This window comes from Otolemur garnettii, unplaced genomic scaffold (assembly GCF_000181295.1).
Source record: "Otolemur garnettii isolate 467f Iridium unplaced genomic scaffold, OtoGar3 scaffold00132, whole genome shotgun sequence".
NCBI classification, from domain to species: domain Eukaryota; kingdom Metazoa; phylum Chordata; class Mammalia; order Primates; family Galagidae; genus Otolemur; species Otolemur garnettii.
The window spans coordinates 2,333,315-2,357,551 of NW_003852527.1; the positions used below are offsets into that span (position 1 = coordinate 2,333,315).

Genomic DNA, 24,237 nt, shown 5'->3' on the forward strand with positions numbered 1-24,237 from the left:
GCCCCTCCCCCGCCCGCGCCGTGCTTGCTGGGCTTGTTGGGGACCCAGAAAACTGCTCGCGTGCCTCGGGCGCTATGTCTCTGCCCCTTTCCGGTCGGCAGGGCGTGAGTTGTAGCGCCGGCGTGTGCGGGACGCCGGGTTGTTTACACCCCGGCATCTGCCCAGACCCGCGCGCTGTGCGGATCTGGCCGCTGCGTGTTGGCCACCCGCCCGCCTGTGTACTTGTTGCTCATGTGCCTGCTTCCCCTCGACATCTGATGAGTTTTGCTAAGCTAGGCCCATGTTTCTTTATTCAGGACTGCCACAAGGTGCCGGGTTACAACTTATTTTCGACGTTTAGGGGTGCTGCTAAGGTGTGATGATGACTTGGCCTCCTTGTCAACATGTTTGCAGCAGGGATGGTTCGGTTTCCCAAATGATCTTTGCCACAAAGTTTTGAGATACATATGTTGAAATAACGTATACACGTAATTAGAAAGTAAAGATGATACTAGTATAAACCTGTGGTCAAGTAGTTGAGTTTGCAGGATACTGAGTTTGGCCGTAGGCCCTTGGAGGACTCAGTACCGCCAGGTGCTACTTGTCCGGTCTGTTCAAAGATAGGTACCTTGTTTGCCTTCAAGTTCCCGTCATGCTTTTGTTGTCCTGTACTACACACTGTACCTGTTGGTTGGTTAGAGGGAGACGTATCCAGACACATCGGCGCCTCTATCGTCCTTTATCAGATGTTAACAGGGGAGAACAGGCCAGAGTACTTGGTGGCGTAGTGGTCATCATATTGGATTCTTATTTCCACACTTATTTTTGAGTAGTAACTTTTTTTAACTGCTGACCCAATTTTGGCTTTTATGAACCGTGCTTTTTCATGTTCTTCCATTCTGTTTATAACTTGAAAAACAAAGTTAGGTCAGTGTGAGATAACAGGTTATTTTTTTTGCTCATACCTTAATGCGATAATGCAATTATAGCTCTCTGTACAGTGGTATCTTAAAGTGTTCGTAACACTCATCTTTTATTTCCTTGTAATAGTTAACGAAAACTCTTAACTGCCTCATTCGCTTACTTTTGAGTTCACCATTCTCCATTTTAACTTCACTGGTTTAACTTCCCTGTCCTTTCAGAAAGGCCTTTTGCCACGTTAATGGTATGTAAATACCTGTCTCTGTTTTCTTCTGTAATGTTAATGGCTTACTCATATTTTAATGTGAGATAGGAAGTAAGGCTCAACATTTTTTTTTTTTTTTTGTTAACCAGCGACCCCCATCATCATTTGGTGAATTGACCTTTCTATACTGATGAGTATGGTGAATGTCATAAGCCCTAATTTCTATGTAATCTCAAGAATTTCCGAGCTGTTGTGCAGAAGTTTCTGGCTTCCTTGCTGCTCCTATTACTGTAGCTTTATAGTGTGTTTTCACATCTACTGATCTGAACAATGCCTGTCACGTTGTAGGCAGAGCTATTTTTTGAATGAACACATTTAGTGGGGCCAGGTCAGTACCCTTTCTTTACCTCTTCCTCTTCAATCCTCCTTTTAAAGTTTCTTGCCTGTTCTTGAAATTAATTATTTTGAACTTGCTTTTTCCATGGCCAGTTGTGTTATTTACCATTACTGAATAAACCCCTTGTGTTGCTCACTCAGGATTCACCACTCAAGTTGCTCTTCAGAGATGTGGATAGAGAAGCAGCAGGCTCATTCAGAGTATGCATGTTCTTTGACTTTTCATTGTGTTTCAGTAATGTGTCTCTCCCATTGGCTATAATTAATGATTTTGTGTACCTGGTTTCTGTAGTTCTTGAGAGAGAAAAAGCTATAGATGTGTTCCCTCAGACATCCTCATGTCCATTTGCATTTACTGTCCCACTGGATATCAAATATAGTAAATTTTCAGATGTTGCTGTAACGGATGCTTAAAAACTTTATTCAGTCATAAAATAAATGTACACATTCCTGGTCTGGCACAGTGGCTCACAACTGTAAACCTAGCACTTTGGAAACCAAGGTGGAAGGATTGCTTGATGCCAGGAGTTTGACCCCATCTCTGCTAAAAAATAAAATAAACTAAAAAAAATTAACCAGGTTTGGTGGTGGGTACCTGTAGTTCTAGCTACTCAGGAGGCTGAGGCAGGAGCATGGAGTGAGCCTAGGAGTTTAAGGTTGCAGAGAGCTGTGGTGAGGCCATGGCAGTCCAGTTAGGGCAACAGAGCAAGATCCTCAAAAAAAAAAAAGCAGGTAGTCTTTTAAAAAATATCAGGCAATACGGAAATAGCCAAAGGAGGAGATGAAAGTATTGTGTGCCCACCTACCCGGTGACTGTCTTACATGTAAATTGTCACTATTTACTAATTTATTTTCTGTCCTTGGCTTTAAAAATTTATAAGGGTACATTTGCTTGTAATCCTAGCACTCTGGGAGGCTGAGAGGGGAGGATCACTTGAAGTCAAGAGTTTGAGACCAGCCTGAGCAAGAGCAAGATTCCATCTCTATAAAAATTAGAAAAAAATTAGCTGACCATGATGGCATGCCTGTAGTCCTAGCTACTTGGGATGAGGCGGAAGGATCACTTTGAGTCCAGGAGTTTCAGGTTGTGTTGAGTTATGATCATGCTGCTGTATTTTACCTGGGGTGACAGAATGAGACTGTATCAAAAAAAGAAAAAGAAGAGGTCTGCGTTTGTTTCATAAATGACAGTGTACCATATGTGATTTACTATAGCTGCCATTTAGTAATTGATGAATATCTTTCTATGTCAGTGCATGTAGTATCATCTTTCTGAAAAGTCTTTTTAGAATTTTATTGTAGAAATAACTCCAAATTTATTTAACCAATCCCTGTTGATATTTAGGCTATTCAAAATTTATTTTTGTTACAAACATAACTGTAGGGATCATTTTTTTATATTTGCATGTTCGCTATTTCCTTAGTGTAAATACTTAGACCTGGAATTGTTAGGTCAAAGGCTAGATATACATTTTAAATCGTGAGAGATTTGCTATGTACACTTTGAAAAGGCTGCTGGTAAGAGGACATTTATACAGTTCATAAGAATGCTGCTTTTGCCATATCATTGCAAGGAATTGTCAAGGGTAGAGATTATCCCCTACTTGCAAGCTAATAGTTTCATGGATGCTGGCAGAAAACAAGTCTCCTGGGTCAGACAAAGTACAACAGTAACAGTAGCCAAAGTATCATCATGTTATGTTGATTCCTGGAGCCCGAATTTCCACAGGGTGATGGAAGGAAGGCCAGGTGACACTAACGCAAAAAGTAGATTGTGTTACAGGGTAGGGGAATCCTGAGTTTAGGGAACCTAAATCTTTCATAATGGACTTTGTGTAAACCCACTTAATCTTTGCCTCAGAGGGAAACATTATCTTTGTTTTCCTGGATAGTAAACAACCCTGCCCTCTGCTTCAGAAGGAGACCTCTCTTTATCTATCAAGCTGTTTGCTTTATAAATACCATTGAAAAGATACCCTGAGACAAAGGCCTTAGTTCCTTTCCTAAAGACATTAGTTCCTTTGCTAAAAAGACCTGTAGCAACTTGAGAGACCTGTCAAGTATTATCTCTCAGCAATAACTGCTAAGATGGTATGACCATTTTTTACATTTAGTATTTTATGGTTGGAAAATCTTATTACTGTTTTATTATTGCATTTCTTTGTTTTTTGATGGGGATGACTATATGTTATTTGGTTATTTGTACTTTTTACATGATCATATTCTTTGCTTAGTTTTATGCTGAAGTGTTCCTCTTATTGATCTGTAATAGCGATTTATATATTGTGGCTATTGATGAGTTGGTACACCATTTGCTAGTATTTTCTCATAGTCTCTTCTTGGAAGGTTGTTTTTGGGAGCTTTTGCTATAGCAATCTTTAGTATTTATGTTGCTAATTTTGTTCTTTCTTTTATGGCCTCTGGATTTCTACCCCAAGATATTAAAATATCCTGTACACATTCTCTCACTGTGTATTTCGTGTAACATATTTATATGTTTTTAATTAATTTTGCCAAATTGCTAGACGTTTTCTCAAAACATTTGTGTTGATAATCTGTTCTTTCTCAGTTGAGTTGATGCATTTATTATAACGTACAATATCCTTATTATTTTCTCAAAACTGATAATTCAATAAGCAAAGGATGTTCTCTACTGAGAGACTATGATTTTGCTTAAATTCATCCTTACAAATTATTGTGTGTAATTTTTCTTAATGGATTTTATTTTAAAAACTATAAAATATTTTTTGTTGCCTGGTTTTATGGGTTTTGCTTTGGAGTCTACCTTTTCTGATATTACTCTTGCCTTTCTGTCAGTTTTGTGTGTACCTGGTAGGTCTTTATTCCCCATGTGTTTATTTTCAGTCATTCTACATTATTTTGCTTTACTTATCTTTCATAAACATCAAACATACTACAGTTGGACTTTGTTTCTCCTCCCCCAAGTGGAATATGGTCTTTTTTTTGTTGTTGTTTAGGATTTTTCAGAACATTAAAAAAATACTTACAGATTTACATGCATTTGTAAGAAATAATACAGGGAGATCTAGATCCTGTGTACACTTCATTCGGTTTCTTCTTTATATTTGGCATAATTATAGTAGAGTGTTATACTCAGGACATTGACACTGATACAGTCTGCAGACCTTAGTCAGATTACACCAGTTTTATATGCGCCTGTGTGTGTGTTTAGTTCTAGACAATTTTATGTAAATTTCTCTTAAGAGGACATTTATACAGTTCATAAGAATGCTGCTTTTGCCATTTCATTGCAAGGAATTGTCAAGGGTGAAGGTTATCCCCTACTTGCAAGCTAATAGTTTCGCGGATCACCATGTAAGTTGGTGATCACCACCAAAATCAGAATACAGACTAGTTCCATCACACGAATACCTTATGCAAAAGTGTTTATCATTTAATAGAAACATTTAACTTAGATATATTTACTACCCGCCCAACTTAGCAATTGTAAAACCGGCTCTGACTGATTCTCTGTTGCTTTCATTCTTTCCTTTCCTTCTCTACATTTTTGTTTTTATTGATTTGATTTCTTCTTTACATTACTTCTGTTATTTTTTTTTTCTCCCTCTAACCATTCTTTTAGCTTTACAAGTACTATATCTATAATTATTTAGATTTAACTGTGAGGTCACTGGTTACTTGAATTTAATTTTTTTTTTTTGAACTGGAATGCATTTTTGAGTAGTGCTTTTAGGATGAGTTATGGGAAGTATACTTGCATGTTCAGAAATACTTTCATTTTGTTTTTCTATGTGAAAATGAGTTTGAATCAGTGTTTTTCTTTTAGAATTCTAAAATACTACATTGTCTTCTAGCATTTCCTTGAATTTCAGTCTCTTTTCAAATTCACCTTATATAACTTTTAGGTTTCTTACAGTGCTCTAGGTCACTTATCATTTTTCTCATTTTAATTTTCAATTAATTTCAATCATGTTTTAATTTCTAAGGATTTTAAAATCATTTTTTCATATTAGCTCATACTTTTTAATGTATCCTATAACCTTAATTCACATTAAGCATAATAATCTTTTTTAACTTCTAATTTTGGCATTTAGCTTTACTGGATGCCATTTGCTGTAATTACCTAACTTCTTTTTCTTTTTTCAAAATGACTAATTATTTTCAGACATAGAAATGTAAATCTGCACGACTGGTTTGTTTCAGCTCTGAATATCTCTCAAGTCATGAAGATCAGTATTCTCTTCTGCTGTTGGGTGGTTTCCCAAGGCAGGGTGAGTAGTTGGGACTCTGAACAGTCTCCTGGGCAGAATGAGTGGGCAGGACTTGCCAGATAATAGATATCTTTAAGGATGTGCTGGTTGGAAACAGACAAATAAGGTGGAATGCACATAAACAAGCCAGTACCAGTGTATAACATCTCCAATTCGATTTGTTTTGGTTTAGAACGAAGACGGAAAACAAAAGCACAAAAACAGTTCAATCACCCTACAAATTCCTTTGTGTGGCCCCTTCGTACTTATTGTATAGGTCATTAAATATGAAATGTCCAATTTCAAATCTCAAGTTTATTATATGTCAAATATGAAGCAGTACAGTTAATCAAAGTGTGCGCCTAAACCAGTGATTTTCAACCCATGTTCCATGGCACATGGGTGTGCCATGAGAGGATCTTAGGTATGCCACGAAAATTTTTAAAGATCATTAATTAAATTATTTTCAAAAGAATTTCAAAGCACAGTTAGTATATTCTTTTTTTTATTCTGTTTTGGATCAACATAATTTAAGTGTGCCGTGAAAGTTTAACTATAGGTTCAAGTATGCCATGAGATAAAAAAGGTTGAACAACATTGGCCTAAACTATTGACATAATTTTGTTGCATTTTCCATAGCTTTTTGAGGATTGAATATTTTCCTGGCAAGAAGTGGTCGAAAGCCTGAAAGAACTGGTAGTCAGTTGGTGTGTGTTCTGGTCAGGAAGTAGATGACAAGAGAGTTCCCAGGTTTAGCCCCAGTAGTTTGAACAGTGTTGTTTGTGCCACATGTGGTCAAGTGTTGTCTTGCAAGAGGACTGGCCTGTCTCTATTTATTGACCAATCTTGATTGGTTATTCTTAAGTATACTCATCATTTCATCCAGTTGGTTGCAGTAGACATCTGTTGTAATCAACTGACCAGATTTCATGAAGCAGTGGTGGATTATGCCAGTGTTGGATCACCAAACAGACTCCATTAGCTTTCTTTAATGAATATTTGGTTTTGGACTGTGTTTTAGCACTTCATTCAAGCATTGCAGGGAATGTTTGTGATTGTCAGAAAGAATCCACTTTTCTTCACATGTAACAATATGGTGTGGAAGTAGTTTGTCTCATGTGACAATAAAGAAAGGTAAGCTTCAAGACAGTTTCTCTTCAGACACGTATAATTTATGTGGAGTCCATCTGTCTAGCTTCATTACCTTGCTTATTTGTTTCAAATGGCCCAGTGCTGTTGGAATAGTAATGTAGAACCTTGAATGCTGTTAATTCACACATAGGCTGAGATTCACCTGTACTACAGCTTTCAACTCATCAGTATCTACCTTGGTCTCAGGTTACCCATGTGGCTCATTTTCGAGATTAAAATAATCAGAACAGGGTGGTGCCTGTGGTTCAGAGGAGTAGAGTGCCAGCCCCATATACTGGAGGTGGCGGGTTCAAACCCGGCCCTGCCAAAAAATGCAAAAAAAAAAAAAAAAAAAAAAAATCAGAATGGAAGTTCTCAAACTATTGACATACTGTGTATTCGTTAGTATCATCCTTCCTCAATCTTCATTGATATTTGAGTAGTCTACATTGCATTGGTTCCATGATGGAACTCATATTTGAATATAATGTGAATTTTTGACTTCCATGGTTTCACAAAAATTGCTCTAAAAAAATTTGAAAGATAATCACAAACCAAAACGTATTTGTAAGAGTAAGGATGCGCCTTCATAATAAAAATATGTAGTCTCAAAGTGAAATGTCAGAGATATCAACTCTCAAACTTAGTACTTAAGGAAATCAGACATTTTATACTTAATAATCTCATAGTCAACCTTTGCTACCTCCCTTAACTCCAAAACTGATCTTTTTGCCTTGCTATAATTTTGCCTTTTCTAGGATATTGTATAAATGAAATCATACAATATTTAGCCTTTGCATCAGGCTTCTGTCACTTAGCAAAATGCATTTTCAAATTAATCTGTATTATCACCTGGATTCCTTTTTGTGCTAAGTAGTAATTTACTGTACAGATGTACCACTATTTATTCATTCACCTGTTAAGGACTACATAGTTGTTTCCAGACTGGACTTATGAAAAAGTCTGCATAAACATTTGTGTTCAGGTTTTTGTTTGAATATGAATTTCCAGTACTCTTGGGTAAATACCTAAGAAACATATTTCTGATGGTTTAGAATGGTATATAGAACCTTAAGCTGTCAAACTGTTTTTCAAAGTGGCTACCATTTTGCATTCCCACTAGAATTCTTTGTAGCATCTAATTTGGTATCATCTTAAAATGTGATTAATCTATTTTTGTCCCAGATCTAAGATACTAAATACTATCCTTCCCAGAGTTTAGCTCTTTTGAAACTGTGCTTCATACTGCTTTTCAGCAAAGTGTTTGCCAAGACATACACAAATATGCTGTAAGAGTAAACTGGACTTAATATCTTTAAAAGATACTACCAAATAAATGAAAAGTTAAGCATAGACTAGAAGAAAATGTTTGCAAGACGTTTATGTGAGCTTGTATCTAGATTATATAAAGAACTCTTAGAACTCAACATGAAAACAAAAAATCCTAAATTGAGAGATGAGCAAAATAGACATTGCACTGAAGAAGATAGAAATGACAAATCAACTCATAAAGTGATGTTGTATGTCATTAATCTGTTGAGAAATGGAAATTAAGACTATTTTACTACCTACCCTCCAGCATGGATAAAGACTGACAATATTAACTATTGGTGAGGATGTGGAGGTGGAGCACCTGGAATGCTCTTTACAGCCACTTTGGAGGTAGTTTGGTACTAGAAACAACCCAAGTGTAAACCACCAGGTGAATAGATATATCCATTTAGTTGATCCTGAAACAACACAGGTTTGAACTGTGCACGTCCACTTATATGCCGATTTTTTCATTAATTACAGGAATAATTTTTGGAGATTTGCAACTCTTTGGATAAATTTATAGACAAACCACATAGCCTAGAGATACTGAACAAATTTTATAAAGGTGTGTCATGAATGCATGAAATATATGTGGGTACTAGTCTGTTTTATCATTTACTACCATAAAACATATACGCATCTATTATAAAAAGTTAAAATTTATCAAATCTTATTTACAAACAGAAAATATATGAAGCCATTTGCAGTCAAGAGAAATGTAAATGATTGTGAAAGTGCAGTATTAAATCATAAATGCATAAAATTAGCTATAGTACATATGGTACTATAATAATTTTGTAGTAACTCCTGTTACTGTTGCAATGAGGCCAAATGTGATAAGTGTCTGCTTAAAACACTGTGTAGTCTCTGATCTCAGGGTATACAGTAAAAACACAAAAAGCCATGAAAACACTGTGTGATGCTTAATCATCTCTACACGAACAGGTTGTCTTCCCAGTAAATTGCATGTTGCAGTGAAAAGTGATCTCTTGCAGTACTCTGCTTTTCATATTTTTCATATTTTTCATTGTTTAGAGCATTACCATAAACCTTGAATAACATGGAACCCATAGGAAGTGCCTCTAGTGATGCTAAAAGTATTCCCAAGCAGGAGAGAAAAGTCATGACATTACAAGAAAAAATTAAATTATTTGGTATGTACCATAGATTGTGGTCTGAAGCTGTGGTTGCCTGCCATTTAAAGATAAATGAATCCAGTGTAAAGGCCTCTGGAAAAAAAGAAAAGAAAAATTGTGGAGCCATTGCTGCAGCTACAGCAGGAGCTACTTTTTGTACTTTTTCTGAAATACTTTTTTCTTTTTTATCTGCTGTTGCGAAGATAGCCTTTCGTGAGTGCTGCACTATTATAAGAAAGGCATATCTGTAGACTAACATGATTCAGGAAAAAGTCAAATCATTATTTTCATCTGTAGACTAACGTGATTCAGGAAAAAGTCAAATCATTGAATCATCTGTAGAGTAACATGATTCAGGAAAAAGTCAAATCATTAACAAAGCAAAGGTGACAAATCTAAAGCTGGAAAATTTAATGCCAGCAAAGGATGGTTTGACAATTTTAAAAAAGTTTGGCTTAAAATAGTCACGATACCAGGAGAAGCAGCTTCTGCCAACTAAGAGACAGCAGACAAGTTTCTAGATACCATTAAGAAAATCGTCAAAAGCTAGGGTAGTGGCTTCTGCCTGTAATCCCAGCACCTTGGGAAGCTGAGCTGAGGAGGGAGGATTGCTTGAGGCCAGGAGTTTTAAGATTGTACCACTGTACTTTATCCTGGACAACAGAAAGAGAGATCCAATCTCTAAAAAAAAAAAAAAAAAAGGACTATTGAGTGGAGAGAACATTGGCCCAAACAAGTTTTTAATGCATTTGGAAGTACTCTACTCAGGAAAAAAAATGCCACAAAGGAGGAACTTTAGTTAGTAGGGAAGAGAAGTGAGCACCAGGATTTAAGGCAGAAAAGGATGGGCTGACTCTCCTGTTCTGTGCAAATGTGGTTGGTTTATGGTCAAGACTGCCATTATTTGTAAAGCTGCTAACTCCTGAGGCCTGAAGGGAAAAGAAAAACACCAGCTGCCTGACTTTTGGCTGTACAACAAGAAGGCCTCCACAATGAGAATGCTTTCTCTAGATTATTTTCATTGATGCTTTGACCCTAAAGTGAGGAAGTACCTTCCTAGTAAGGGAGTGTCTTTATAAAGTTCTTTTGATATTGGATAATGCCCCTGGTCACCCAGAACTTTGTGAATTTAACACTGAAAGCATCAAAGTGTTCTTCTTGCCCCCAAACGATGTCTCTTTCAGTGTCTAGATGAGGGCATCATAAGGACTGTAGGGCTCATTACACATGGTACTGTATAGAACCCATAAGAACCCTGATAATGAGAACATGAAAACATAGAAGGATTGCACCATTGCAGATGGTTGTTAGAGAAAAAGCTGTGAAAACCATTAACTGTGAACCAATAAAGTCCTGCTGGAGAAAACTGACTGGATGTTACATATGACTATAGTAAATCTATATTTTTCTTAGGCAAAATGTTCTCTGTGTTAATGTACAAAGGTTTATAGCTTTATGTATATGGTTTTAATAGTTAGAAGTAATAATTTTTTCCTTTCTTCAGTAAGTCCATTAAAATGATCCTCAACCAGATATTAAGTATTTTAGTTACATTGTGTATCTGCTAAAGGTTCAGGTTATTCTGAATTCATAATTCTTCTCATTCAGATGGTTTGTTCTTACTAAATAATGAAAAAAGTAAATACAGATGATACAGCAGAGTGGCATCTGTACCTAACATGCTTTGTATTGTCATACCCTTGTAGTTAGTAACTTGGGTTTCCTTCACTTTGTGAGATAGTAGGAAGTTTTCCAGATCCGTTATATCCACTCATCTACAGTTCTGTGTTAGTCTATTTCTTGATTCTTCTGATTCTTCCTACTGTTTTTCTTGCTAGAGATTGATTATGAAATATTTTAGAAATGCTTGTAAAAGACAGTCTAGGAAAAGAGCACGTTCTGTGGAACTAGCCACTACCAATCTCTAGCTTAAATTGGTTTTAAATCTTATCCCTTGTTTTCTGATAAATTCATTCCTAGTCTGACTTCTTAGGTATATCCTACTTAATCTTTGCCGTATATTCATTAACTCAGAAGACGTTTTTGAAGAGCCTCCGGTGTTCCAGACTTTTGTGTCACTTCTTGCATTTTTGAGGGTTACCTTGATTCTGAAAAAGAGTAATTTTATCTCTGGTTTTAAAGACTTTTCCCTCTGCCTTTAAGTTTTTCTCTTCCTGGCTAATTCCCCTACTTTCTCCATTTGCTTTATTTGCCTGGATTTTCAAGGACCTCTGAAACTGGATGGAAGTCTGTATTCTCCCTGTTGATCTACTTGGTTCACTTAAGAACTTTATCTGTTTATTCTACATTGAGACCTTACTGATTACAAATACTGTAATAGAAATTTCTTAACTGGAGAAGAAATTTACTTAGAGGAAGAGAGAGGCACGTCCATAGTATTCTCCATATGGATGCTGTTATATTTTATGTTAGTTTTAAACATATATTACAGTAGAATCTCAGTAATTATGATGAAGAAAAAGGGTGCTTCTGCTAACACCCCTCCATAGTGGATTCAATACCAGAATGACATTAACCTTTCACCCTTGCACTTACATTGTCCCCTCCCTTGGCCTCTTTTTTCTTAGCTCTTAGCTTATCTCTTTAAGAAAAGAGATAACCTTAGATAACTTAGATGATCAATAACTTCTCTTATCCAAGGTAAAAAAGATACCTTCTTTTTTATCCTTAGTTTCTCCACTTCTCCATAATCAGCCTTTAGTCTTAACATAGATTTGGAATGTTAAAAAAAAAAAAATCATTGTATTTGAGAAAATGGCTTTCTTTTACCTCTCCAATCATCTCTTTCATGAATGTTTCTTTAATTTCAATCAGAGTATCTTTGTGACTGGAGTCAAGTCTCTTTTATGTATTCAGGGGGTGCTTTTGTACTAACAGAAGTTAACACTTTTTTTTTCATTCTCTTTGAAAAGTTAAATTTCAATATGGATACTATTCCTTCTTGGATGGCTTCAAAGAAGTTGATACATTTGAATTTTACCTATTGTGTTTTAGTTTTTATTATCTACTTTCCCCTTCCTTTTCTCTGTATCAAGATATGGAACATTTTTTGCTTCATTTTTTGGTTTACATGCACCTTATGTAGAAGAGTCACTGGTTTTATTTCTGTGTTTATTTTAATTCTCTTATGTCATATAATCTGCCGATCTCTATAAAACAACAAATGTTGGCATGCATTAGGCCATAAGGGCATAGTTATAACTGAGACACATTCTCTGAACTTGAGGAGTATGTAATTATTGGGGAAGGCAAGTATCTTAGCATGTAAGTAATAGGAAATACATAACATGCAAGAGCAGAGGAAAGGTGGGTGGTGGATAAAGTCTGAATCTGACATTGAAGGATGAGTAACAGGGTGCCAAGCAGAGGATGAGATAGGGCATTTCAGGGCAACTCAGTCAAAGACTTCAAGATGCTGAGATATGACAGCACAATTGCTATTAAGGGCCTGGAAGAGATTCTGGTGGGTCTAAATCAATGGTGGTGGGTGTGGAAGTGGAAGGGCTGTGGTAAGGCGGTGGCAGAAAGAAGTAGGTGGATACGTTCTTACATACAGTGTTATCAGAATGGCAGCTTTTCTTCAGTAGTGCCTCTCTGTACATGAGAAGAAAGAGGAAGAAGAAGATGGAGGAGAACTACCAGAGAGCAGGCCGGTAGATAAGAACACATTTTGGTTTGGAAGTCTAGAGGGGGCAGCCAAGAAAAAGAGCTGGCAGGAATTTCAGAAGCTACAGCAAATTCAGATAGAATTCCATTTTTCTCGATTGGCATTTTCTTTTATTCCTGTATTTGATTTCTAGATTCAACCATAGAAGACCATTCCTCAAAACAATGTCTCTTGATCAGTTTCAGCAGGATTCAGAAATGATAAACCTTTAAGGTATGGCCTTTTTTCTTCATTGGTTACCACATTGCTCATTCTGCAAAGCTATCTAAACTTTTTTTCCTATCACTTTGTGACACATCTCTGTGGGCTCTTTTACCAGTAAGTTTTGTGTTATGACTTGTCTTCTGTATAAGCTTGTGGCATATTCCCTGTCATTTTTACCTTTTTCCCTGTTTTTTCACTCTAATCCAAGTTGAGATTTCTCTTTTGAGTTTTAAACTTGTGTTCCAGGTTCTTTCATCACACTGTGAACCTAGCATTCTGATTGCTCCTTTTGTTGTTTCATGAAAAGTCCTGTCCTTCCTCCTCCTCCCTCTGCTGGAGCACAAGCCGACTTCTCGGCAGCGCCTGCCATCCTGCTTCTCTCCGCTTCATCGATTCCCCATCTCACTTCAAATCTCTGTAGGAAACATATGTTCTCCCTTGTCTATACCTCTTAATTTCTCCTTTCCGCTGTTACTGCTTCTGTGTAATTGTATTATTTAACTTTGTTAAGCATTTTATAATAGGGAAGATATGGTTGAAAATAAGTTGTATTATAATAAAATCATGCCTTATAAAGCAAGTTGTTTCCCAGGGAGTATGAAAGTCTCAAGATACAAGTTAAAATGGCTCTTGTTTTGTATTCCTTGATTGTGCTAGTGTAAATGTTCAGTGTGTTGTAGAGAATTTCTTGCCTCATAATCACTGTTGATAAGTGATTCGATTAAGCAACAAATAAAATGAAACTTACCCTTTTTCTAATTCTGGTCTCTTATTAAATGGGAAATACCATTTTTACACATTGTGAGAGTCTTTAAAATTAGTTTTTTGAGTGAACTAGAAAAAATCTCTACCAAGAGGTACATTTTATATTCACCCTTTTGGACGAATTTAGTGTTCTCCACTAATATTTATTTATTTATACCAGGTGGGCAAAAATCATTTTGTCTTTGATTCCCATTCTCCTCATAAAATAGAGTTACCGTATCTTTTACACTTGCTTCATTGCCCACGGGGATATTCATTGGTTATCACAAATTGCCTCGGCAGAAGTCCAGACAGTACATGGACAACTTGGACTTCTGGATTGTTTGTCACTACCCACATGGGGCCTGAGACAGTGACTCCATTCTGTTTTCCAGCTTCATTCCCCAGGGAAATGTAAAGGGACCTATCTTGTCTTCTCTATATGCTCTTCCTCACCCCTAAAACACTTTTATGTGTCATCTTAGTAGATTGGAAAGGAGTTTAGAATCAGTGAAGGACATTAGAAATGGGTTTGTACCGTTCCTTTAATTTTCATACCTTGCTTATCTCCTCAGGTTTTAACTTCTATAAAGTTTTCAGAAAAGCACTTCTGGAAAAAGAAAAAAATATGTATTTGCTTTTTCAGTATACTGTACTCTGATGTTCCTTCTTTCAAAAATTTCTTTTGTGATTTTTACCTTGATTTCACAAAACATTAATTCAATATTTATTCATAGTTGGAAAACAACAGAGTATTCATTTTGCATTTCTGTACTGAAGAAATTTGAACATGTAACACATATATTTATAGTTTATAACTTACTTTTACATATGTTGCCTCAGTGTAGTAAAGTTTTATTTAACTTTAACACAGCTTAAAAATGATATTGCACATATCATCGTGCTGTTTTGATATTGTTTTATAATCCACAGTGGTAAAAGCTAGCTGAGAAATAGTGACCATGCTGTTGGTTTGGTATATGTCAAACAATTTGACTTTGGCAGTTTTTCTCAATCTTCACCAGGAATGATTGTGAAATCACATGAATCATATCTAATCTTGCAGATTTTTCTTTGATTCTAAAACACTTTTATTTTCTGATAAACACTTTTATAAAGAAAAAGGGAAGAGCTTAGTAGAAGCAGGTGATAGACTGTAGAGTGAGAAGTGATGTTGAAAGATCATACAGTTAGTTCATCTGTCTCCCTTGGCAAGTGGTTTTCAGTTCTTCCCTTGAAGATTTCCAGGAATAAAACATACACAGTGTTCTAGATTAGCTGATCTGTATTTGGGTTGGATATTTGTTATATGCTGTTCTTTATTTTCTAGATTTTATTTTTGCAGTTTAACTTCATTAATTCTTTTTATGTTTAGAAAGAGAAGGATCAAAAAAGAGTCACTCTTTTTTTTTTTTTTTTTGAGACGGAGTCTCAAGCTATCCCCCTGGGCAGCGTGCCATGGCATCACGCTCACAGCAACCTCCAACTCCTGGGCTCAAGCGAGTCTCCCGCCTCAGCCTCCCAAGTAGCTGGGACCACAGGCGCCTGCCACAACGCCTGGCCATTTTTTGGTTGCAGCCATCATTGTTGTTTGGCGGGCCCGGGCTGGGGATTCGAACCCGCCACCTTAGGTGTATGTGGCTGGCGCCCTAGCTGCTTGAGCCACAGGCGCTGAGCCGAGAGGAGAGTCACTCTTTGAAAAGTGCCTCTTCTATGTTTACTCGTGGGCCTATTTTGAAATAAAGTACATATGATAGTGGAAAGATCTGTACCATTTCAAATTTTTGCTTTAAAGATTTGAGATTTGTACAGTTGTAAAATTTTTTTTATTGTACGGATTTATACTTGTGGTGGGTGAAATGTTGAATAAAGAAATGATAAACTAGATAGTTGTTTTTTCCCCATTTATAGCATGACTAGTGCTTCTGTATTTGGTGTTATGAGTCCTGAGCTGAGCCTGGTTCCTTGATTCATGATGCATCCTAGGAAAATGTACTGTAAAAATGTTATTTATTATTAATAATAAATGTTATTTATTATTAAATGTTAATTTATTAATAATAAATGTTATTTTACTAAATGTTATTTATTTTAATAAATGTTTTTATCCTTCTTCAGCAAATAGAATAACAGATTATTCTATTTTTTTTTTTTTTTATCTCTTATAGTTCTTGAGTCTAATGACTGCCCCTCATCGTGGTTTGTTTTCTATTATGGTCTATAATTTTTTACTGTGGTGCATCCTTAATGAAGGTGTAGTCTGTTCTATGTTTTAGAAGCATCGCTGCACAGAGGTTTACATTGGCTGCTACTGGTCCTTAGATTTTACCAATTCAGAACTTCTTTTCTTTTTTCATTTTTTGGCTTGGAAATGGGGTGGAATTCTAAGATATGACGATAGTGTGAATTTAGGTTCACATTCTGTGCGTGATGCATACCTAATAGGGTTCTGATCTGTTCTAGTGATTTTCCGCACTTTGGCTTAGTTGATTGATGTCAGGCCTACTCAGGCTTCCCGGTTAGTGAGCTAAGTTTTTATAGTCCTGGTTTCATGGATAGGACGATCTTTTCCAAGTTTTGGCTTTATGAAGGTCCTCCTAGATGTGACCCTTGTCTTGAAATAACCTATTTGCTTGGGTGGTAGAAAGTCCTCTTGTCACCATTGTGGTCTGTCACTGGTTCCATGAGTCACATGAGCTTTGACTTTCCCTTTTCTTTCTTAGGGCTGTGGATTCTCTGTGTTTGCTTTGGGCTCAGCTTTTTATTGTTATATTTTATTGGTTATATTTTATTAAGCATTTTAGTGTGTTTGGATCTGGCTGAGATTGAGAGGCAGAGGGATGCTGTTTTATAATTTAAAATTATTTTAGACTTTTATAGTATTTTTTTTCACTAATCAGCATGTCAAATATTTTGTGCTTAGTACACACTGAGTACTATGAGAAATGACGATCTTTGGCTATTCCCTCCTCAAGAAACTTTTAACATAGACTCTAGTGGAGCTAAGGTACAGATCTAATAAAAATGTAGCATCAGTAGGTGCCAGAGAGTAAACCTACTGGTGTGCAATCAAGAGGTTGGGAAAGAAAATATATATAGGAAGGGAGACAGTGTAAAACATGAAAGACAACTGGAGCTGTCCTTGCTCCAGCTCCAGAGTCTTGAAATACCAAGCTGAGGGATTGATACTGTATTTTGTAGGTAAGAAAAAGCCATGGGAGGTTTGTGAGTGGGAGAGACTTTTGGAAGGCTACCTACTTTTGGAAGGCTAGAGACTTTTGGAAGGCTGACTTTTGAAAGTTCTATGTCTAATAATTGGCTGTTTATCTATAATAATCTTTTTAGAATATTTGATTTCCTAAGTTAGACATAAAAATACTTTCTAAAACTCTTATCTTACAGGTAAAAGGATGTCACATTTCAGTATTTGTATCTGAAGCCAGCATGCCAATTTCAGGCTACATGGACGAATGCCAACTTTTGCATTTCCCATGTTTATCCTGTGACCATGCTATCTGGGGTGAGTGATTTCTAAGAGTATCTGGCAACAAACCAGCCAGTGAACTTTGAATTTCCCTAACAAATAATGCTAAGAGTTATAAATTAAACACTTTCTGGCTGTCAATGATGTGTAAGGCAGTTAATTTAGTTGGTCTGTATTATTGACTGTGAGTACCAACAGACTATATTCCTTCCCAATAATATGATAGCTGTGCTTAGCATGTTAGAAAAGATTAATAATTAACAATAGGAAATCATTTGTCACAGTGTGAAATTATGGCAATGCCTAAGATTCTTTTGGATTTACAGTAGTATTTTAGTGGTTCACCATATATTTTAAATAATTTTTAAGCTTAAGGCTTTTTGGATCATTCATTTTCCATTGCCTTATAATATCATTGTTGCTTTCCATATAGCATAATGTGTACATTACAATATTTAGGTTTCTTAAAATGCATTAATATATTATTTGTACTGGACATTAACATTTACCGTTTAAAGCTTGTTTTTTTGGAGTTTCATTCTGGGAAGTTACATTGGGGATAAAGCTTGTTTGTTACCTTATCCATGCATTTTTCTGCTTATTTAAATTATTTTATTTTCCCTAGCCATTCATTTTTTTAGAACATCCTTCAAAGAGTTCATGCATCTTACTGAGGACACCTGACCTTTTGAAGCGTCATAATTCACATCTAGATGTCACCAGTCTTTCCCATGTTAACAGTTCTGACTATGTTTTATTATATGTGCCTTCGGCGCCGAGCCAGGACAGCTACAAGAGGAGAGATGATGAACAACCATAGAACTATAGAATCAAACAGCCGGACTTGCCCTCTCAATGCAGAGGTGGTCCAGTATGCCAAAGAAGTGGTGGATTTCAGTTCCCATTATGGAAGTGAAAATAGTATGTCCTATACCATGTGGAATTTGGCAGGTGTACCAAATGTATTCCCAAGTTCTGGTGACTTTACCCAGACGGCTGTGTTTCGAACTTATGGGATGTGGTGGGATCAGTGTCCTAGTGCTTCTTTGCCATTCAAGAGGACGCCACCTAATTTTCAAAGCCAGGACTATGTGGAACTTACTTTTGAACAACAGGTGTATCCTACAGCTGTTCATGTCCTAGAGACCTATCATCCTGGAGCCGTCATCAGAATTCTGGCTTGTTCAGCAAATCCCTATTCCCCAAGCCCAACAGCTGAAGTAAGGTAAGACTCACTTTTTAAAGACTTAAGTTAATATGGCTGAAAGGTTTTGGTGGTTTTAAGGTTTTAGAGGTCTTTATTTATTGAAAGCCTTCTCTTGAATAATTTAAATGAATTAGATTTTGAAAATTTTCCTTAGTTTCCTGATGGGGAAAGGAGTTAACATGTATGAAGATTTACTGAATACTTTATACTTTTAACACACACACTATAACATTCATGGATGGTGATATTTTCATGTCACAAATGTTACCTAAAACAAAAGGCACAGATTCAACAAATAAGGACATGGTCTGTTCTGAGAAGTTAGTAGGAAATATGACTTTTACAGTATTTTCAGGCAGCATTATGCTTTTAAATACTTTGAACAACTCAAAATAGGCCTGTGGAGTGATACTCCGGAGGAGAACCTGAGGGTATTAGGTTTGATGTTGGATGTTTTTGTAAAAGCATATTCATTGAAAAATAAATGTTGCTTTGAGTAATTCATTCATTCTCACTGCAATCCTGTTTACTTCACCAATTTGCCTAGCATCTCCTCTCATTTTTGTCATTCAACCTCTTATTTTTAAAAATAGTATCTAAAAAGTACAGAATACAGTCTAGCATATACCGAGTTCTCCCCGTGCCTAGGACACATCCTTCTTACAGCAAAGCCACTTCTGTCAACTTCCTTTTATCTTTCCAGAGTTTCTTTTTTTTTTTTTTTTATACAGAGCCTCAAGCTGTCCCCCTGGGCAGAGTGCCGTGGCATTACAGCTCACAGCAACCTCCAACTCCTGGGCTCAAGCGAGTCTCTTGCCTCTGCCTCCCAAGTAGCTGGGACCACAGGCGCCCGCCACAACGCCTGGCTATTTTTTGGTTGCAGCCGTCATTGTTGTTTGGCGGGTCCGGGCTGGGGATTCGAACCCGCCACCTTAGGTGTACGTGGCTGGCGCCTTAGCCGGTTGAGCTATAGGCGCCGAGCCCAGAGTTTCTTTGTGTGGATAGAAGCAAATACAAATATATTTTAGTTTTCTTCCTCTACAAAAGTCAGCAGACTAATTAAATTGTTCTTTATATCTTGTTTATTTCACTTAGTAGTATATATTGAGTTTTTTCATACAAGTGTAAAGAGAGCTTCCTCATTCATCTCTATAGTTGGAAGTCACACATAGTATATGTGACCCCCAGTTCATTGTCTAGTCCCCACTGATGGGCACTTAGTTGCTTCCAGTCTTTTGCAGTTGTAAATAATCAGTGTAGGGAAAAATGCCCTCATAAGTCACTTCCCATGCGTGTAAGTGTATATGCTGATAAATTTCCCAGAAGAGTTGCTTAGTCAAAGGCAATAATTTGATGATTTTTTAACATTTTTTAAATTTTAACAGTTTAATTTTAATTACATTTAATTTTAATTTTTTAACACTTGTAATTTTTATATGTAGTCCCAAATATCCCTCAAAAGGGACTTTGCCTGCTTCTATTCCCCTTAGCAGTGTGTGTCTATGTATGTTTTGCCAAAGTCTCATCCACAGAGTGTTAGTGAATTTTTCAATGTTTTTGCAGTTGAAGAGGTGAAAATTGTTATTTAATGTTAACTTTGTTAAAATTCTTTTGTCTCTGAAGTTGAATATCCATTTTTTCATATGTGTAAGAGCTATTTATATTTCTTTTCCTGAACTAACTGTTTGTGTTATTTTTTCATTTTTCTATTACTTGTTAACCTTATCAGTTTTCAGATCTTTATGTCGCATGCTTAAATCACCCTTTATTAAATATTTTAACTTCTGCTGTGTACTAGGCATTGTGTAGGTATTTGAGGACGCAGTGAACAGTGGGCAGAATAGACACAAATTCCTGCCCAGGGAGCACAGTATAGCTGGGAGCACATCTCGGGCGTCTGTGAGTTGGTAGGACCCCAGCTACCAGAGGACCAGGGATCTGCTGCCACCTTGAACACACTGCTTCCTTGAACAGAAATACAGAGACAGGTCAACTTGGAGATTGCTGTTACAATGATTTACTTGTTCAGGGTAGTTTCAGAACTGCATTGATAATTAACTGTGAACAATGCTATTGAGTCATTTTTTTAAATCCAAAAAACCAGGATTCTTCAATATATGGATTTTTTTTTTCAGAGAAGAAAAAAAGTGGTACTTGAGAAAAAAAGTGGTACTTGGAGGAGGATCTTTTCTTATGTGAGAATTGTTTCATTAGGACTCTGTCATTCTTTGTCTCTTTCCTACAGAGTTATCTACTTCTTTCCAAAAAGCTGTGCAGATTTGAGGATGAAATCTATGAAACATGTGATGTCTCTTCTCCAATCTAAAGCTTAACAGCTGCATAACAGAGTTTGAGTATAAATCATAGTCTTGGGCTTCTTAGAATTATAATGTGTGGTTTGGATTAAAGTTAAAACCTTATTTATAGATGCGTGTATATTTCTAATTTGTTTTACTGATTTTTAGCTTTATTCTACAGAAAATGCCGTTAACTTTTACGAGAAAAAGAATCTGACCAATGTATCCATACAGTATAAGAAATGGCCTTTTGGATGGTGTCTGTGGCTCAGTAGATAGGGCACCAGCCCCATATACCCAGGGTGGTGGGTTCAAACCTGGCCCTGGCCAAATTGCAACAAAAAAATAGCCAGGCATTGTGGCAGCCTATAGTCCCAGCTACTCAGGGGGCTGAGGTAAGAGAATCGCCTAAGTGATTCTGTAAGCTGTGATGCCACAGCACCCTACTGAGGGCAATAAAGCGAGACTCTGTCTTTAGAAAAAAAAAAAAGAAGAAAAGGCCTTTTTACAAGTTTTTACCTAATGTTCACAGTGTAAGGGTATTCAGTGTACCTCTGTGTGAAGGGCCCACCTACAACTTGAACTTGACCTTAGCAATGAAAACAATGTACCTAAACATTTATACCCTCATATTAATCTGAAATTTAAAAAAAAAGGAAATACCTTTTTAAAGTTTACTGGTTATGAGATCAATAGGTGTTTGTTGTAAAAAAAAAATGTTAGAAAATACAAAAACAAAGGAAAAAAATTATGAAAAGAATATGTATAATATTCTTTATAATAATAATAAAAGAATATGGGTGTATAATAAAGATATACCTGTATTATTTCCAGATTCATTTTGGTGAATTTCTTTAGGCAATTGGAAACAGTCACTGAACTCCTTTCTGGTCGTTCACGAACTAGACAGAGCTGGCTCTTACTCTTTGAGCTTATAGGCCAGCCTAGACGAGGACTAGGAGGTCATAGGGAATATATATTGGCAGAGGGGAGAATCTAATCCTTGGAGCTCAGAAAGACTTCCCTGAGGAAGTGACAGCTGAGACTTGAGGGTTGAGGGAGCCGTCTATGTGGGTAGGAAAGGTGGGGAGAGAACCACACATTGGGAGGTGAGATCATGACATGGTGTTTGAAGAAGAAAAGTCCAGGAGTATAGAGATCTTAAATAGCAAAATCTAGACTTTGGGATTTTGTAGATATCTTAGATCCAGTTTCTCAAAACCAGATCTTTAGACAACTGTTGCTATGCAGTTATTTGTTAGGGAGATGCTCCAGGAGAAGCTGGTGTGGGAGTGGGGGAAGCCTGGTAGGGAAGGGGAAGAAGTCAGGCAAGGATACAATTTCATGTAAAGCCCCTGTCTGCTGGGAGGCAAAGCTGCAGGGGAGCTGGGCTCTTAGACTCCTGCACTAGTCAGTGTTTGCTGTGGCTGGAGTGGTGGGAAGGGGTCTGAAAATCTAACAGGCACATACCACTCTCTGGGTGATGAGACCCAAGGGTAGTTCTGTGAAGAAAGATGCAGGTATAAGCCGTCAGGAGTGAAGCAACCCCATCTGACAGGGGATCTAAGAGAAGTCAGCTACAATAACCTAGTCAACATAATAATGATGATTATAAAAATTGGGCCGGCACCTATGGCTCAAAGAAGTAGGGCGCTGGCCCCTTATGCCAGAGGTGATGGGTTCATACCCAGCCCTACCCCCCCCCCAAAAAATTAAGAACCACTTATACACATGGAGTTGTCAGATTATTTATTTTGCTACATAAGCATAATTTAAAGGACAAATAAAAGACTAACCTCATTTATCATCACCATTATTTCATAAAAGAAACCTCAGTGTATAGTAAGAAATTAGCATGATGAGAATCTTGACTAATGAATAGTTGGTGATTTTATAAGAACACATATATGTGCATATGTTTTTATGTATGCCAATATACATTCCCTTTCACATTTAGTCATGAAAATTCTATCATGTGCTATTGTTTGGAAACCACCGGGCTACTATGCTTGCTATTTTAATTGAGTACATGGATTTGTGCAAACTTTAGGAATTAGCAAATAAGAGTATGTTGGAATAGCTCAGAAACTTGTTTGCGGAAATGGACTTCTTATATTTCTAGAATATTCAAAATTCAAAAGCAGTCATTTCCTATTGCATCTGATTGTGTTTTTCTAGTCAGCAAATGAAGCTGAGAAGGTAGTTCTACTAGATCTCAAACTCTTTTGAGAGTTCTATAGGTAGTTCTACTAGATCTCAAACACTTTTGACTTCTTGCCTAGAGCCTTATTAAGAGGAAAAGAAAAAAGGTAGCATAGAGTATCCTGGTCCTAAGGTAAGGTGACCAGCTTTTAACATTGGTAAAGCGGGACACCATTGACGGGGGTTTTCTTAATTAAAAATTTGGTCTATATGGAATAATAAAAATTTTCATAGAATGCAAAAATAGTATTGCAATATAATTTTTTAATTTCAACATAAATACAATTTACAAATATACATTTAAAAATTATGTATAGTATTATTTTATTCTTTGGCATATTTCTCATTTGAGTGAATTTTTTTTAGTAGATTGCTGTCGTTTAAAAGGTCATGAAGTTTTTCACAAGAATTTGTTAAATTATATTTCACACATAAAATGGCTTTCAAAGTCTCAACACTTAATTGTGATTTTTCTGATGTCCACACTTTATTTACCATAGGAAAAACGTGTTCAGTCGCAGCCTGAGTTCCTGGTAAGGATAGCACATATCCCACAATTTTTAGTGCGTACTATATGGAACATGGTTTGTTTCAAAATGATGAAATATTTCTAACCATTTGTTGTCTATTGTGATTTTTGCTGATGCCCAAATTTAACCTCTTCTTTATCAATATATTTTTTTAATGATATCTCGTAAGTCTTAAGCGTTACTTTCAAGGCTGGTGCTAGACTTTTTACCGCCACTATAAAATATACATAATACAAGTACTGTCTGCTAAATTCATGAAATAAATAAAATAAATTACTTGCCTAAATTATCTGAATATCTGATTTGTTGACATCACTTGTTTAACTAGCACTAGCATGCAGTACGATGTGTATGGTCTGAGAGACTACAAAATGTTTTCGTCTTTGCCAATGCCAAAAAATGCCATTGTTCATTAAGTCCAAACAGTGGTGGTCAAATTCTAACAACTGATCAACAATGCAAACTTTGATAAGCAGTTCTCGATAATAAGTTCTTAACAATTATTTGTTATTATTAAAGTTTAACATTATAAAATTAACAAAAATAATGTAAAACTCATATCTTGGC

General features: G+C 36.4%; 1 protein-coding gene across 1 annotated transcript in view; it reads left to right on the forward strand.

Moving 5' to 3' along the window:
- Positions 1-13,158: 13,158 nt before the first annotated feature.
- FBXL4 (F-box and leucine rich repeat protein 4) overlaps positions 13,159-24,237 on the forward strand; it is a 61,641-nt gene continuing 50,562 nt past the window's right edge. The window contains exons 1-3 of the mRNA XM_023518225.1: positions 13,159-13,215; positions 17,353-17,470; positions 18,060-18,659. Of these exons, the coding sequence (XP_023373993.1) occupies positions 18,148-18,659 (512 nt within the window). The 5' untranslated portion in view covers positions 13,159-13,215; positions 17,353-17,470; positions 18,060-18,147. The remainder of the gene's footprint in view (positions 13,216-17,352; positions 17,471-18,059; positions 18,660-24,237) is intronic.